Here is an 18,550-nt window from a genome sequence, read left to right on the forward strand (position 1 = left end):
TTAGCCTTACGTTGTTTTCCAGACAGAATGCCAAATGTTAAAACCTTTTGGAAAAAAGTAGAAAAAACACAAATCCCAAGAGTTCTCTTTCAAAAGCAGAATATCTTTTCACTGGAAAAAGGTAGAATTATTCATCTGCAATTCTCTATTCCTTTGGTAAACAGGGAACACCCCTGTGGTTTGATAATCTCACGCAGGATGAAATAATTCTAAACTCCAAAAAGGTGACCTCACCAGCAATGATGTAATCTCCTTGAAAATAAAAGTAGTAATACAGGGCTTGTGTTACAATCTGAAGAACTTCATGAGTGAAGCCACTTTCTAAAAATATTCCAGCAATTTAGGGGATGATAAGTGGTTATTTATATTTTACATAAAAGACAGTAAATATCCTATACACATGGACAGTTACTCTGTAAGGCTCTTTTCCAATGTTCCCTCCAAGAAAAACAGAAATATTTTCAAGAAAAAAAAAATAGACATTTACAAATGGAAAGCGCTAGATTTTGGATGTGTTTTAAACTTGAATTGGTCGGGTTTTGAGTTTGATATGACAAATGTATATTTGTCTGCTACCAAGGGAACACTGGAATTATTTAAAATATGTAATGAAACTACAGTTAAAAAGCTGTAGTAAAAGACATTTTCAGCGTCTTGCTCTCTCTCATCAAACAGTAGCCCAAACTCACCAACTCCAATTCATCCTCCTCCGACTGTACTCAGCAAACAAGAGGGATAACACAGTTACTAAAAATAGCATTGCTTTCAAAAATGAAAGAAAAAGTCACGTTTGTGCTTCAGGATTTTTATTAATTTTAATTAATAATGTGAATTTGCCACCTGATTCTGTAAATACTACTACTAGAAAGTATAATACTTTACGTAATTCAGATCAATTAAAAATACCATACGGAAAGAACACATGCTGGCAAAATTAGTGCAGAAAGAGCTTAGTAAAAACAAGGACACAGCTACACATTGACAACATTTAGATACAGAGCACAACAAGTTTCTGTCTGGACTGATCCAGTAAACATTCAGCTCATTAACAAAATATTTTTTACATACAACCATCATATCATTCCAGCATCTCTACTCTGAAGTCTCTTTCCGATTTCCTCAAAAAGACATACAAAACCTACATTGAATATTATGTTGTTCTTAACAACACAACAGTAAATAGGTACTGACACTGCTAACAACAACTGCACTATCAAGATCCTCTTCTTGTATCTATTTCTAATTAATTCAAAAGCATGATTTTCAATTTAGTAATCAGCCAGTCTATTTCCTATGTCTTCTACACTTCAGTATTCCTAGAAAAACCTGAAACTTCAAGAATCATTACTCTGACGATGATTATAGCTTTTGTTACTTGGACTAATTTTTTATTATTCATCATGAATACCAGTAACAAATGTAAGTGCTTGTGGCACCTTTAAAAAAAGAATTATACAGAGAGTACTTGCATTGTTTATATCCTACTCCTCTTGGTTATGGTTCATTCTTTCATACACAGAAAACAGAAAATGTACGTATAGATGTTTAAAATTTCTACATAACATTGAAAGACTAAGACCAAAGGACCTGGCCAACCAAATTAAAGGAAAGCCAGAGTAACTCTTCCTGAAAGACCTGTTCGGGTCTCAATGCTGTGGTTGCCTCATGCCTGACACGAAACTTGTATGCTATTCCAAATCTAGGCTGAACAAACATTACTACCAACATGCCAAACTGCACAGTAGTATTGAAAAGTACACAAATAGGGACTGAGCCTGATCCTCATTACTCTTTTATGCCTTCACTGAAGACATGACATCCACCATAGGACACACAAGGTTGCATTCCAGCACACCACATTAAACAAGGGTTTCTCTCAGACCATCATTACCACTGAAGCTACATTTTACATCCCACAACCATTATGACCCAGGAAAAACAAGTACAAAGCGTGCTTTAGGGCATGTTAATACAGTTCACATCACCAGTAAGATCAGACATTCCTCCACAGAATAATGCATAACCCTTTTTAAAACCCACATCCTTCAAACCAACAAAGTTTTCCGTACCAAGTCAGTGAGATGTCAAATCAAAACAACAAAATCCCAATCTGTCTCCAGGATTGCACTTTAACTGGATTTAGGTCAGACTGCTATTTTATACTTTTTTTTAAAAAAAAAAAAAAATTCCTTACAAATTTAAACTTCTCTCAGAGTAACAACTTATAACTTAAACTTTCATTAGTGAAATTTCAAACACCCTTCTATTACTGTAACCTACGGTAAGCAGAGGAGATAGTTTCTCCCCATGTATGTGGACAGAACACTTAATTTTTACAAAGCCAGTCACAGAATAAATGTTTTAACTTACCAGTGGTGGCATCATACCCTTGCTGGAGGGTGGGATGACAACACGGAGGTCAGGTTTGCGATTGTTCATTCCAAGATTACCTCCTCCAGGTGGAGGTGGAGACTTTGTAGGCATGACTTTGCCTAAGCCATTCCCACCACCAGTAGTTCCAAGTAGACTTGGTGAAGCTCGAGAATTCACAAACCCATTTCCTGAAAGAGGAAAAATAAATGTACTGTAAGGCTGAAGAGAAGTAGCAATACAAAAATTTTGGTTCACATGGACAAATTACAAAATATTTCTTTTGTAAAACTTACAATACAGAACTTCTCACAGGAAGCACAGTATTGAATAATCGAACAAACAAAAACCACTTTCACCAGAAGATCAATATGTAAAGGTAGTATCACCTCAAGGGCACACCGTGGCAGCTTAAACGCTGAGAAGAGCATATTGCCAAAGAACTATTTCTAACAACATCTGTTGTGTTTTTTTATTTTGCCCTTTGAAGTTCCTCCAGGCTGAGCTTGCGAAAAAGTGTGTGCTTTTGCACAACTCCACTTCATCCCCACCCCCACAGAACATGAACTATACTGAATTGTTAGTTGTGAGAATATTTAAAAAAAAAAAAAAAATCAGCTCTCAAGTCTCTATTGCTAAAATGTATTCTCCAAATATCTTCAAGTTCTGCAGGACTCCAGTATCTATTCTCTAATAAAATTAGTTTCAGTCTCAAAAATATATACTGTCTGGTTATTGTATTTAGCAACAACAATCCTTTCCCTTCAACTTCATTCCAAGCTCTGGACACAGATATACACACCACATTTAGGCCCATTGATTTATTTTACACAGGTTTTTACCTTACTCGTGATACTCATTCTAAGTAGAATTAGACAAGCCAAAGCCTACAGGTCCTGTCTTCAGCACTGAAATCCTCAAAAGCTGAATATGCTGAAGATACAGGCCTTAGCTTACACTCAGAACAGAAAAAACTAACGAGCCATTAAAACAGTGCCTAGTATTCTATTTTCCTGTACTGACAAAACTACCAATCACGTTAACCAAAATACATATCTCAGAAAAAAAATCTGAAGCCACATTCCAATGATTTTGTCATATTTATAAACAACAATTCCCAAAATACACACACCTTATTCAGCTGCAAATGAAAAAAAGAGTTGTTAAGCAAGGGGAATTTCACAACAGGGAACCCTATAGTTCACACTATAGAACTTGTGTATGTGTGCGTATAAATACAATTCATAGTAAGATTATGTTTATACCAACATTGCAGTTCTGAAAGCAGCCTTTATAGTCACAATTCAGGGAAAAGTCTATTACACAAAGTTCACTGTGTGGGAAATTCTCTTCTAATAGCCTGTAGCACCATACTGGCATGAATTTTGTATTATTATTCTAATTTGAATAGGCCCCTATGCCCAATCCAATTTTATTACATTAAGTACATATTAATCTAAAAGCAATTAAAATAAGAAAGTTGTCAGTGTCACATTCTACCTTCTTTAGCAAAAATTTTAATACCTTTAAAAAGCTTAGCAAGAATGAAGAACAATAACACGTATCAGTAACAGCACAACACTTCAGGAAGGTGACTGATACTGCTAAGATACTCAGCTCGTGTATGTTGAGAACCTAGGTGTGATTCACCAGGATGCTAATGAGAGCGCCCCCTCCATTACTACTCATCCTTGTTATATGATGGGGGAACAGCCAAACGCAATCCTCACCTGTTCCCTGTCCACCATAAATGAAACCCTACATATTGCTTTATCAGTTTACAAACAGAAGAATCAAAGATTAACGTAAGAATTTTAACAAAGCTCTTGTGCTGATCTGAAGATATTCTACTGAGTTTTATAAAGGTCATTTGGAAACAAAGTTATTGCTAAATATTTTTAAGGAAAAAAAGTGTAAGTAGAACTTCCTGGAATTTGCAACCACAGTATTCTTGTTCACATATGGATGAGAAGTAAAATCACAACTTTAAAACCAGGATTTTAAATTCTGGATTTACTTTCTTTGTGGATTTCCTACTGTGCCAAAAGCCTGACCACACATGGATGATGTGATATGTCCCTTGAGTTTTTCAAGGTTAACAGAGCAAGGAGGAGTTATTCTAATTTAGTACTTTCCTGAATAATTTGTATGGGAGGTATGGGAATATGTTTTCTGAGAATTCTACCATTTAACTCAGAAGCTATGGGAGAAAGAAGGAATACAGGCAGCAGAAAGAAGAAAAGCTTTTTATGTCAGCATTCTTCCTTCTATATTAAAAACCACAGCAAAAACTCATTTCATGATTAAAGCATCTACATTCCTCAGCAGACAACAGCAGAATTTATTGGGATGCTTCTAGGTTAGTGATAAAATTTAGTTAAAAGTGGCTGACAAGTTGGGCTGGAGCTGAGAATACATACTAGAGCTAAATATATTCTTGACTGCTAGGAGAAAACTAGCCACAGCTAGGTCACACAGAAAAACCAACCAGCCAGAAGAGAGAAATTAAGTTCTGTGCTACCTGAAAACAGTTTTCATGGAATCATGGCTTTGTTAAATAAGGTATGCATCAATACCTATCCATTATAAATGAGTGTAAACATTAGGAATAGACAGCCTACATAGCATCAGACTGCAAGAGATATCTTGCACAATGGACAGAGTAAAAATTAAGTGGATTTGGAAACTGACGTGAGGCAGGAAAAATTATTACCAACTAGCATATTTTTCACAAAATTATATCCAAAAAATTGTTACAGTAGCTTCTATTTTCAGCAAAAATGCCAGAACATTTAAAGAACTCGCTGTTATAAAAAAGTAAAATCTGGGCTTTAATCTAATAATAAAATAGCATTTTATTACTCACTAGGCTGTCAGTGTTACCTTTTACATGCCAAAGCTGCGGTTCTGAGATGAATTTAAACTTCAGAACAATAACACTTTGTATAAACAATGGAGTTCTGTATAGCATTTTAGTCTATCCTATGATACCATTTCCTGTCCTCTGTTTTCAAGTATTTCGGTAGCTCGTGTGTTAAATCTGGACAGTGTCTTTCTTCCACACCCAATACAGTCATTTCCTGCAGCCCTTATTACAAGGCTCTGCCAATCCTTCAGAAACATTTCATGCTTTTAGTGGTGCTGTCAAAAACAACAAACTCCTTGCCGTTGCCTTCTCTGCGCAATATCATTCAGCAGCAGGGCAAAGTCAAAGCATTTGTTCTGACAAAAGGCCGAGCATCTCTTAAATGAGTGTTTAGAAAAAAATGTATTAAGAACAGGAGAAACAAAAATGTTTTAAGTGTGCAATACTACTGGTATTAATCCAATAGCAGCCCTTTGTTATAAATAGCAAACATTGAACATCTAGCAAACACTGGAGCATCTATATTGATTATTTGAAGAATCATATGCCGGGGCTGCAATAAGACTGCAGAATATTTATTTTTAATATGAAATTTAAAGCTTTTTTTCCTGCTAATAATCGAATAAGAAATCAAATTACAAGTTAAGAGTGAAAGGATAACTAAAAGCATGGTATTTCTTAGAGTAAGGTCAGGAGCCAGAAAAAGATAATGATTACAGGATGATGCAACTATACGGCAGTTTGCCAAACTGAGCTTTAATAACCCCATAAATTCTACTTTACTATTTTGTATAATACAGAAATGGTATCTACCCCACCTACTACAGATCTTCCCCAAAGACAATTACTTTATGTTTAAAAACACTATCAAACTGAAAAATAGAAACAGAATATAAAATCCTACATAAGTGCAAAATAAATCTACTGGTTTTACTTCCACGGGAAGAGTTTTATTTAATTCTTTAAAACAGACTATGAAAGCATGTTTGAAACACTTCTTTGGAAAACAGACACCAATGCCAAGATGATAAGCTCTCAATTATATGAATCATAATCTAATTAGATGTTATGATAACAAACATTGCCAATGTACCATTAGCCTACTACTTGTTTAGTCAGAAAATGTTTACTTTCGAAGTAACTTCTTTTTTGAAGCTAAATGTTAAAACCCACCCATGTTAACAACTGTATGTTCTGCCTTCGGAAACATAATACAGCTTAATCTCATTTATTGTCCTGCAGCCCAAGACGTAGCATTCAATTACATGAGCCAGACTCATATTTCACTATACAAATCACATCAGCTGAAACAATGAACACACGTGGCTGGAAAGTACTGCATGTACTTATTACTACTCAAGGAATACGTTACAGTCAGTGATGCCATTAATCTTTTTTTGTGGTTCACCTTTGGAGAAACTGAAAAGTTATACACAGTTTTGCAAAATAATTGTGGGCAAGAAGCTAAGCAATGTAAGATTAAGCAAAAATAAGAACAGCAGTAAACAAATATTTATGTCTCAAATGACATCATACAACCCAATAAATGTCACTTAATTAGAACTAGACTGAAAATTCAGTTTGCAATAAGCCATCAATTCACTATGCATCCAAAAGACCAGAGAAAAATCTATTGAAGAAGAACATTTACATGTAGGACCCTGGGTGGGTTGGGGAGTGGAACTCATTGCAAGTAAATACAACAATAGCATTTCTATGTGCATTAGTTGCTCAATTTACTTTTTTTTTTTTTTTTTAGTATGACAGCTTTAAGTGGAAATTAAACAAAAAACCAAAACAAAACAGCATATGCCATTCATACCATTTTCAGCTTTGCACAGAAATCACTGCTGATTCTACCATCAGTTCAAAAAGCTTAAGTTCTCTGCTAGTTTTGGAAAGAATTTAGTGTAAGATCTCAAGGAACCCGAAATAAATGTATTTCCACTGACCTTTACAAATCAATACTTCAGATAATACTATGATTAAAATCAAAATACACCTTTGACAGTAATATAAAACTTTGAGACATGTCTAACATGTAAGATTTATACTTCTAAGACAGCACTTCAGATATTAAAACACAGCAAAAACAAATACACATGACTAAGTGTTAAGGGAATGCTTACTCATGTTACAAAATAAAAAAAAATTTCATTTCCCAGGTTGCTGGAAATTTTTTTTTTTTTTGGCCTAAAGCTACATAAACGGAGACACAATTTTCAAAGCTATTTAGAATTTAAACAGGCTTTCTTCAAGACCGGAGTTATTATTCAGAATACAGCAGCAAAGCTAAAACACTGCTTTTGTATCTAAATGTTATTCAACTTTGTGTGAAAGAGTAGCAGTGGCAATTGGAGGCCTTTTAGGTCTTTTGTCAACTAAACATCTTACAGCTAATGAAATCAGAGTTCTTCTTTCTGAACTTGTCGATTTCTGTGTATCTACACAAAGCCAATGTAAAGAATAGATGACAGAAGTGATATGTTAGAACATCTGAGAATGTGTGATGCTGTATCCTGGGCAAGGTGATGTTATATAAGTGTTGAGACTTCACACAAACAGATACGCTGCAATACTTTAATCCAGCTGGGAGATTAGTAATTTGTTACACATGTGGCAAAGCCTAACCAGAATTGTCTTGTACCTCTTAGTAAATCAGAAATTATGGCAAGATAATGAACACACATAATATATGAAATTTCGATTAAAATCTAAGGGTAGTTCAGGGGCTGAACTGACCACATGTAGATGGGTGGTTTCCAAGGAGAGATTACTACAATTTTTTAAAAAAATCAAAAGAAAACAAAACCCACCACCTCCAATGCTTTGTTCTACCAGCATGTTTTTCATGCTGATTTCAGCCAGTCATTTCTTGTGAGCTGATCTAAACAGAGGATGATGGATAGGTCAGACTTTGTTATGTGCTGACAACGTCTAGCAAAGGAAAAGGGTTCAGCTTGCACCCTGTGAAACAGCTGGTCTGCAGTCCACTTCCAGTACCCCCTTTCCTTGAGGAAAGCTTGGAAGCTGTAAGAGTAAATAGGCTGCTCTGAGTGTTCTTCAGGAATCCTTCAACTTCTTCCTTGGAGAAGGGTGAAACACTGACTGTTGTATTTACCCACGTAACCTTAAAGATCAGAGCAAAGCCAAACATTATGCCAACACTACTGACATTACAGAGCAAGAACCTTTGCCCACTGCATTTCGCATCAGCTGAACATACGTTTTTAAGTCAAACCCCTTTCAACACAAGCTAGGAAGTGAGGAGCTCTGCCTAGTGAAAGGTTACTTGTGACAGATACTACCTGTCACGCTGAAGAGAAAGTATAGCAGATTAGAAATACCACCAGTAACACATAACCTTAAGTAGGAATATGCTCAAGGTGGTCATCTGCAACAACAGTGCCAAGCTTCTTAGCTGATGCAGACAACACAGGCTGGTAAGTTTGAGAGTGGGGGTGGAGAGAGAAGAAAGTCAGTTTTCTTAAGAAACAGGCTGATAGCATCAATCCAGTTTCAAGCAAAATGCCTGCAAGAGGTATGTTGTTCCAGAGTTAAACACTTCTCACTGAGGTGTCTCTCATTTAATAAACAAAACATGAATAGAAAGGTATTTTGTTATTGAAGCCTCCTGGTGTACTCTTAATAAAATTGCAGCGTGTTAGCCACTTGACTCAGACTTGTGAAAGACCAGGCTAAAAGATTCTTTTATCCTCAGACATGCAGAAGCAGCTCTCCCAATCAGCCAAGCCCTCAAGACAAAGGGAACCATTTACAGGCGTGGCCTTTCACAGCTGTCTGTCTTGATCCCCTGCTGGCAATTACAAGTAGTCTACAGGTGCATACAAGCTGCCAGTGGCACCTCTGTATAATCCTTCCTGAGGTCAGGATAAAAAAAAAAATAATAAAAATCACACATGATCTAGAGTGGCTCTTAATAGAGACACAATAGCTCAAAAGACACAGTTTTTCAAGTGGGTATATCCTTCAGCTCAAATCTAAAGAAATTTAATATTCCTAAAGTTACTTCACATTCTCAGAATCTGAAGATTAGCAAGGACATTAGAGAACAATTAGAGCTCTGGAACAAAGAGGAGATATTCAGTACTCAAGGAGACTAGATCTTTCTTACAATTTTATCATCAGGAGAATGGGTAAGAGGAAAGATAATTTCCCAGAAGATTAACTAGGTCATTACTGACCAGAAAGGCTACTTCACTGACAAATAATTGTATAAACAGGTAATATTGTGTCCTTTCAAGACCATAAAGAGCCTCCACTTTCAACAACTCCTTCAAAATCACCTAGGACTTGGAAGAACTTAGGGAATTCATCTGGGTCCAGGGTTTATGGTTTTCATGCAGCCTTGGCAATGAAACCAGCTCAGATCCTTTGCATGGTTCATGGTTCAATGCCTAGGCGTGGAAGAAAAGCAGAGATTGGGTAACACTGGTATTTCTTTTGAGCCTTTCTGATTCTCAGAGTCCTCAAGGATGGGATAACTTCACTGGAAGTGGCACTTCATTGGCCACCTCTGGATGATTCAAGGTTTAATACTTAATCTACTGGAACATAGTGAAGCAGATCTCCTCATGACAAATTTGAAGGTGATCCATCCATCAAGTCCTTTCAGTTCAAAGTCAGAGAAACTCTCCCCCAGATTTGGATACTCCGAACAAGTGAGGCTATACTTCGCCTAATTAGAATCCACAGCCTTTTGAAAGGAGTAAAATAGACATGCAGTATGTGTTCAAGCCATGATGATGTTGATAACAAATAGCAAGTTGTACACCTCCTGGTGACACAAGATTCTTGAAGCGTATTAAACGCCCGTCACAAACAGAACAGGGTTTAACACCGACCAGGAACAGCAGTATCATGCAAATTCTAGGTCCAAAGCATTTGATCTAATTAACAGAAGAAATAAATTACCTCAAAAGCAAACACTGTTATAATGCCGGACATTTTTCCCCTCTCAACACTGATGATATACTTGCCAAGCAAAAATTTTCCGGAAATGTTTTTTATGTGGTGGGTAAAATTTTAAAAATATTACAAGATAAAAATGCTTTTTCAGAGTTATGACAGCTGCATGTGAAGTAAGCTCTCAGTATTATAAAATGATCACAAAATTTTCTGTTCTAGACAAAAAAACACCTACCAATCTTTGCTACAACACGCAGATATTTTTACTCAGTTATTTTCCACAGAAAAACTGTTAAGTCGGCAGATTGACTGCTAAAGCAAATCATACCCATTCCAACCAAGTTATACAGGACTTGAGAAAAAGACTAGTGAACTAAATATGAGCCATTTTATCCAACATCTTTGTTCGAACTGGGTCCCAACTATGCAAGATAACCTTTACTTGCTTTTTAATCAGAGATAAAGTTGTGTAAGTACTTCTCTTTCAATGAAATGACAACAAAATCTCAAATGATCAAAATTTCATAATGTCAAGTAAGACTTGGGCTTTTCCTGTGTCTGTAAGAGAATATCTCGGAATACGGGTAGGCCAGTACTCCATCTGTATCTTTGACATCTCTTCTATAAATTGTGAGCTGCAAATTTGACACAAGACCTTTCACAACTATATCTATAGGAAAATTCTCCATTCTTGAGAAGTTTAAAAGAAAATATTGAAAGCCAAAAGAAAAAAAATATATTTTTTGAAGTGACTTCTACAATAAATGTAGCAAGAAACTAAATCCATTGTTGTCAGCAGACATAATTAACTTGATATATACACTTCAAAGGCAGCTGTCAAGCTCAAATTGACAAGTTAGCAGATTTACTCTATCTAGTTATGTACGGTTTCTTGATTTTAGTTGCAATTGAGAAGGTTACTGTGCACCTGACAGTACTTAAAAGAAGCCATGACATATCCTAGTAGAAAGTGGAGCTCTGACAACTTAAGGTACTCAGTGGTTTAACATTCTGGTGTTAACTAGGTATTTGAGTTTCACTAGATGTACTTCTTATAGATGTTCCACTGTTCTTGTACAGCCACAACTCTTTACTTGTACAAAAAATCTTTCTAGAAATGAGTGGGTATATGTATAACATTTTGGGTGCGATGTTCTGGAAAGTAAGAGATAAGTGATGCATTTTGACTTTTTCACATAAACTATTAATAAATGTAAGAAGGAAAACATTTTACTGCATTAAATATGTTCACCAAGCTGCTGTAAGTGGGTATTTCCACAGTTCAATATTCTATAGCAAGTGCTGTAAACAACTGTTTTATATGCTGATTGAAAGAACAACTCTTAAATCTGAGGCTGCTGTTACTAAAGCCCGGTTTTGGAAAAGAGGCCTGAAATGGCCTGATAATAAATTTATTTAGCCTGACTTGAGAAATACGATGGAAATCAACATCTGACCTCCACGGTTTCTAAAAATAGCCATCTTTTTTCAACTCAGGAAGTCTCCTCCATTTAAAATCTTGCTTACCTGATGGAAACCACACTTGAATATTTCATATCTTTGTTGCACATAGCCAAAGAAAGGATGAAGAGTGGAAAGTCAATCCTGTGCTTTCAGCCCTGTAGTTGCAGCATTTTTTATTCATAAATTCAATTGCCTGACTTTATCTTCAAAGAACTTTTTCCCAGTTGCCACACTAAGTAGCCAGTGGGCAAATACTGAAAGGTCAACAGTTGCTCCTCTAATTCCTTGCTGTGAACACATACCAAGAAAGAGTTATGTGTATTTCCAAAACTGACCTTCGCTCACCAAGACATCTCAAGGAATGGAAGGGACCCGAAGAAAGTGGGTGAACTGTCTTTCTGTGGCGTGATAAATTTCAGTGGCTGCCTGCCCTCTATCAGAGTACTAAATTTTGTTTAGGGAAGTCAAAATATTATTTAAATGAAAAAGTGTTCTCATACCTTTTTACTGAAGAAAAAAAACAGCGTGAATTTGATCTCTAATTTGTTTTTGAAATAAACTCTGACCATCTTCCAAAATTAAGACAGAACCTAGCTATCAGCTTCCAAGATTTACTGCTTTCTTTGTATAACCACTAGAAAATAATTAGCAAGATACACACGGCAATACAAACAATACAGTCTGTATTTTCTTCATTTTGATTGGCATCACAAGCAGTATCAAACATCCAGGTCTTGTGAATGCTAAGCTAGAACATAGCTGAGTTGTTTTTAGTGTAATAGTTTAGTAAGCACGGTGAATTTCATGCAAAGGAAGACATTTGGCGATCACAGGATCTCTTTAGAGTGCTGTAATTATACCTGTAGCGAAACACAAAAGCAAGAGCAGCACACTACTACTGAAAACCACTAAAATACAAAATGTAAATATTACTGAAGTAGAAAGGGCATGGCAGTAAAAGTGTTAAATGCCTGATAAGAATTTACAAGACTTGACAATTACAAGACAACCAAGAAAATTACGACCTTTGTTCTTCCACAACCACTTTTTCAAAAGAGTCAAAGTAAAATTGCTTTTGAGTTGCTGTGAAACTAAAACTATAATAATATTTTTCAACAAAGACATTATACCGCACTTACCAACTGGACTGGTACCAGCTCCATTTGGCACTGTGAGGTCAGTTGTCCCCAGCATTCCACCTAATAGAAATAAGCCAGAGCATTAAACTAACTAGTTGCTTTCATTACAGCATTGTATCATTTTGTACTTCAAAACTTAGGCTGTCAAAAAAAAAAAAAGCACTGATACCATTAAGAGCTTGTTACCGGGGGGGGGCAAGTATTAAAGAAAATTTTTTACAAAGAGGTCATAAAACGAAAGCACAATGGTACTGAAATCTTACCTGCATTGCCAGTACTCGGTGGTCTCTGAGGGGCCCCAGGTGATACGTTGCGATGCAGGGTGGTCTGAGGTGGGGAGAGCATGGTTGTGTCCGTTAACGATGAACTGGCTGCCAGTGATGGGGATACGAGGGAACTCCCTGGGTTACTGTAGGTTAAAGTGTTGGGATTGGACACTGGAACTGTAACCGACATCGAGAAGTTCTGAGCAGGCAAGCCGGGCTGGAGGAAAGAAGATGAGGAACACACACAAAACAACATTAGCATTAACTATGTTTGCAGAAATAGCACATTATAAAAATACACATTGATGTATGCCAAGAATTACTGAGGTTTAAAAAAAAAGTTAATTATGTTAGTTTTTAAAGTCTATTAAGCATACAATTTTAAAACATCCATTTGTTGTAGAGTATGGTGTTAAACTCTTATACATCATATAAAGACAGTTCCAAGAGAATTACTCATAGACTTCTAAAATACTGAAAGTTCAAATACAAAAAAACTGAAGATATTCATATGAATTCACCAGCTCAGAAATACAACAAATTTACCAGTTAATTTGGATTATTACAAAGCAATGACAAGCTAAACATGTCTACAAATCAATAACTGTTGCACCTTCAAAATGTAAGCATAAACATGCACATTATAAAATAGTCAGTTATTACACAAAAAAGAAAAAGTTAGTAATAACATTTTGTATTAATAATCTTGCCAAAATATTCCTAATTCCTAAAACTTTGAGACTAAAAAAAACCCCAGATCTTTAGAAAGTCACTAATTCAGTAATTTGAATTTAAACATTTCAACTGTCATTATTCTGAGCTGTGTTCTACAATACCCTGCTTGAATAACCACTCCATCTTTCCTTTTCGCAAATCTCATTTTTTAAAATTCTAATTTTTACAGCATTATTTAAAAGGCAACTATTTTTCTGAAGTACATATGTTTGTTATTCAACAACTATTTGAATCAAAAGCTTAGATGCCTGCCCATCTATGGTGCTCATTTAGTTATGACTAACTTCTTTGGCCTTTGTCTCATTCCTATCCTTTGACAGTGATGAGTTTCTGAAACAAAAGGGACTATTTTCTTTCACAACTCTCATAATTACTGGAAACAAAATCATGACAGGTACAATTTAAGGGTAAGAATTTGGTAGGATTTATTGACAGAATAGAAAGATAATACTTTTGATTTAGAGGTCAAATGCAGATGACAAACATTCATGACTTAGCACGTATACTTAAAAAGATGCACTCGTCTCATGCAGCTTAAAATTTACCTAGAATGATACTTCCGTATGACAATTTTGATAACATTAGGAATATAACAACAGCTATATTAATTAAAAGAGCAGAATACATTTTCTACAAGAAACAAAATCTCTTACTAGTGAGAGGCAATGACAGTGTCCCTACTAAAGCATTCTAAGAATAATTATCAATTTTTGGCACAGATGGAAGGAAAAAGTAATGAAGCATAGCGACGTAATGCTAGCAAATCATTCACAGTATCTAACTAATGACAAGCTGTACTGGTATTTGTTTGCAAGGGAAACTACTTCAAGAAACTATTCAGTATCTACAAGAAAAAGGTTGTTTTTAAACAGCATGTTGTCCAGTAACTCGAACTCAACTTGTAATACCTGAAGTATGCTTAAAACAATGCTAGAAGCCAGCAGTTGGAACATTTTTTCTCTAAGTTTCTCAATCTAGAACTAATAAATGACAGCTTCCCCCCACACCTTACAATTACGAAAAGGCTGCCTCTGCCCATCTACGGTACTCATTTGGTTATGGCTGAATTCTTCACACTTTGCCTCATTCCTATCCTTTGACAGTAATGAGTGCACTAGAACAAAAGAAATTATGTTCCTATACAGACCCAAAAGTACTGGAAATAGAACCATAACAGGTCCAATTTAAGCTACAAATACAGAACTATAAAGCTGAAAAATTATGTTGCCATTTTTATTTATACTGATATCCCCATCGACAACTTAGGCTGTTCATGAAGACCACAAAAAATCAAGGAAGAGCAAATTAGCTGTAACGTACTGAGAGGTGAGGACTGAAGATGTCTCAACACAGAAATGGTGGATATCAAAAGCTTCAAAACAAAGCAAGAACAAAAGATAGTGGCTTCATTCAAGTATAAAAGACCTTGCTAAAAGAAGTGATGCTGGTTGTCATGATTGTCAATTTGCTTTGAAGTCCCCAAAGATGGCCTTCTTGCTCTGAACAATGAAATAATTTCTAGTATTACCAAGTCATTTGAGGACACACTACTCAATTGCCCCAGGGTCTGTGCCGATTAACCTAGCCAGTCCATTTACTTTAATTGCTACAAGATTTGCAATGTTAAAAAATTCAAAGGCTGCGGCAGAGCCCTGTACTAATTTTCTCAGAAAATACCTCCCCTGTAATACTCAACACTAATTGGTTTTTGTAGATGGAAATTAAATGTCATCATGTACACCTCCACGAAAAACATGCAAAATTCACACTACTGTTATTGCCAAACTTCTTGAGTTCTGGAACCAAGTGATTTATGGCTGCAAATGGGTTAGGCACTTGGGACAAGAATTTTTAGATCTTTCAGTGTCCAAGGAAGTATTTGTTAGAATTTCAACAGAAGACACTGATATTTTGAGGCTCCCATTGTGCACCAGTCTTTTTCTTTAAACATCTAAATACAGTCTTCAGCAAAATAAATTCCACTGATTTGATGACAAAATTAATCCAATTCTATTTGCCTGCTTGTAACATACTGTAAAATCTTGATCAACAGACTAAGAGCTACAAGATGTAAATAAATTATCCTTCATCTCACAACAAAATCTGTCTTTATAAAAATATTTTAGGTAGGGTTAGGCAATGCAGGTAGGGGCCTGAAATTTAGAAATGTTACTTCATGTTCACAAGGTATGAAAAACTATGAGCGCAAAACAGAAGCTAGAGGTAAACTTCTTATCCTTTAAGATAAAATGTATTTTAACAAGATCAAATATCAGCATCTCATTTTTCCTCAAAGATACATATTCCCTTCTCAAACCATTACATCCTCTTGTCTTTGCAGTGGTTTTCAGTGGTAAGCAAACACCATGAAAGTTTTCATGCATGTAATAGAAGCACAAACCATACTTTAGTACTCACTGCGATTTTATGATTCCGCATCATATTATCAAATTCTTCATTAATTTTTTTATATTTTTCTTCTGTATGTGGCGTGAGCACATATGAAGTGTCAGGGTCCGGGCTGTCGCACCCTCTGTGTTCCTTCTTGTTCAGAGCCTAAATAATGAAGTTAATAAAAAGGATCAACAAATAAAAAGTAGAGATAAAATAAAAGTACTTACAGGGCCTCGCTTGAAAATAAAATCACTATCTTCATTTAGTTTGCTGAATCTGTCCTCCGATAGTGGACTGTGCTCAAAGTAATCGTCAGCATCAGGGCTCTCACAACCATTAAGGCCTTTCTTTCTTAAGGTCTGAAATACAATTGGAAAATTCACATACAAATCATACTAACTTGCCAAGAAGTTTTGTATACTACTGAATCATTCAGAGCCACTGAAACTACAGGAAACTTTCACAGACAAAACTCACTGTTCAACAGACAGGCTCAGTCTTTCAAAATAGTGGCATAGTACACAAAGAGAAAAATGTTCATTCAAAGGCACAGACTCTCCCAGGTGCCATCTCATGGGTAACTTTAACCTACAACCACGTCATCTCTCCAGTGTTCCATGTAAAACCGTTTTTAGATACTGGCTGATGGAGTAAAGTTGCCTGACATACAAGGAGCATTCAAGCCTATGGCAAAGGAGTTAATGTTATCACTGGTAATTAAAAGCCAGTTTACTGGATCTTTAATAAATTGATTTTAGCATCCCAATTTTAATATTCACATTTTAAAGGGCACACAGTTAAACTCCGAGAAACACAGTGGCTAAAATTTTTGATCAAATTCAACAACTGCAGTACATTAAATATATGTAATACTTGGTCTCAGCAGTTTATCAAGGCAGAATTTTCCTGCACTTCTATCATCCTGCATGATAACAAGAACTGCAAAAGAGTATTAAAAAATTACATAATCCCTGTCTAAAATGACTTCATTTGCTAAATATAAATTTTTTCAGACTCCTTTAGACTAACTTGATGCAACTGCTTTATTGGGCTACTTCCTGTTTTCTGATGGAGAACTCACAGCAACATCCCCTGGGGAAAAAAACAAACTTGTCTACAATCTAGGCATTCCAAATAAGCTACTGAAAGAAAGGATATGAAACTACAGGTCTCATGACCAAATTTTAAAAGATATTTGTATTCTTTGTTTTTGTCTTTCACCCGATTACACAGTCAGACATCTTTCTTTGCAAGTTCTCATCTATAACAAAACAAGATTTAAAATGTTACCTATGGAAAAATCTTTAATGTTTTACAAAAGTTTCAAAAGGAAAGCAATATAAGTTTTTTAACAGGTATACATTAGCAATACATAAGGCAGCAGTAGGACTACACAGGCATGAGGGGGGTCGTGTGTTTTCTTTCTATGAGAAATTATCTATATTCTATGAATTTTGCACTAAAAACCCTAAATATTTGAAATCTGCAAGCTGACACTCTCAGCACCACAAAGAAATTGCATTTGTTTTCCTATAGAAGCTATATTTCCATAACACACTCAATTTCCGATTTTAAAAATATATTTTTGTTTAGACTATAGTATTCATCAGCATTTTTTCTTGAAGTGCTATTTACTAATTTTTAATACAACAAAAAGTACAAAAGACTTTCTCACTATTCATATATATGCAAAATACTGCCTACATCTACTTCAGTTTTAAAGCAGTACTTGAAAATTCAATTACACCGTCTGAAATTCTTGAATATCACAGGTCACCATAAGCTATAATTCCTTCTCAAGTTTCTTGGCTTGCTCCGTGTATCCCACACAGTATCTGGAACTCCCACAAAAATGTAATCACTAAATCAGCATATGGGGAAAACAGGTGTAGCTTCCTCCGACACCTGTCACGGCACTGATCCTGCTCCTCTAACCAATCAGCTGGACACGTATATGGACTTGGCCATACAAGGGCCGGCTGTTCGGCCTCTCAAGGTCGGAGCCTGTCATCTCTCTCCCAGCCCTTCCTAACAAGTCAGCCTGTCAGTCTTCTACACTTTGATATCAGTAGGGAAAATGTTAACACTGTATAATCTGGATTACACTTAACCCCTGCAACCCACAGAATACTGTAAATAGAATCCAAGTATGTCTTTACACAGTGCTCAGCATCAACAAGCATATGCAATGTCCAAGACACAATTAGAAGCTGTATTTAGATACTAGAAAGAAAAATATTACAAGACATACACTTATTGTCTAGTTTATCTCCTTTGATAAATATGTTAGAGCAATTTTAAGTATTGCAGCATGGGAGTTTCATTAATGCTCCTTTCAATATTCTAAAACAATCAAGTGAAAGCTTTTAAGAATAATACTGCCAACT

At 35.7% G+C, this 18,550-nt stretch overlaps 1 protein-coding gene across 8 annotated transcripts in view; it reads right to left on the bottom strand.

The window, feature by feature from the left end:
* MEF2A (myocyte enhancer factor 2A) overlaps window positions 1-18,550 on the bottom strand; it is a 93,252-nt gene that overhangs the window by 13,031 nt on the left and 61,671 nt on the right. For 2 of the 8 annotated variants that reach the window (XM_074880763.1, XM_074880764.1), the window contains exons 4-9: window positions 16,391-16,522; window positions 16,188-16,325; window positions 13,032-13,251; window positions 12,769-12,828; window positions 2,371-2,561; window positions 690-713 (exon numbers count right to left, since the gene is read on the bottom strand). In XM_074880763.1, coding sequence (XP_074736864.1) covers window positions 690-713; window positions 2,371-2,561; window positions 12,769-12,828; window positions 13,032-13,251; window positions 16,188-16,325; window positions 16,391-16,522 — 765 coding nt within the window. Of the gene's footprint in view, window positions 1-689; window positions 714-2,370; window positions 2,562-12,768; window positions 12,829-13,031; window positions 13,252-16,187; window positions 16,326-16,390; window positions 16,523-17,908; window positions 17,931-18,550 lie in introns of those variants that run through there. The other 6 variants (XM_074880771.1, XM_074880765.1, XM_074880766.1 and 3 more) reach the window with 6 other exon arrangements.

This window comes from Strix uralensis, chromosome 11 (assembly GCF_047716275.1).
Source record: "Strix uralensis isolate ZFMK-TIS-50842 chromosome 11, bStrUra1, whole genome shotgun sequence".
In the NCBI taxonomy this organism is placed as follows: Eukaryota; Metazoa; Chordata; class Aves; order Strigiformes; family Strigidae; genus Strix; species Strix uralensis.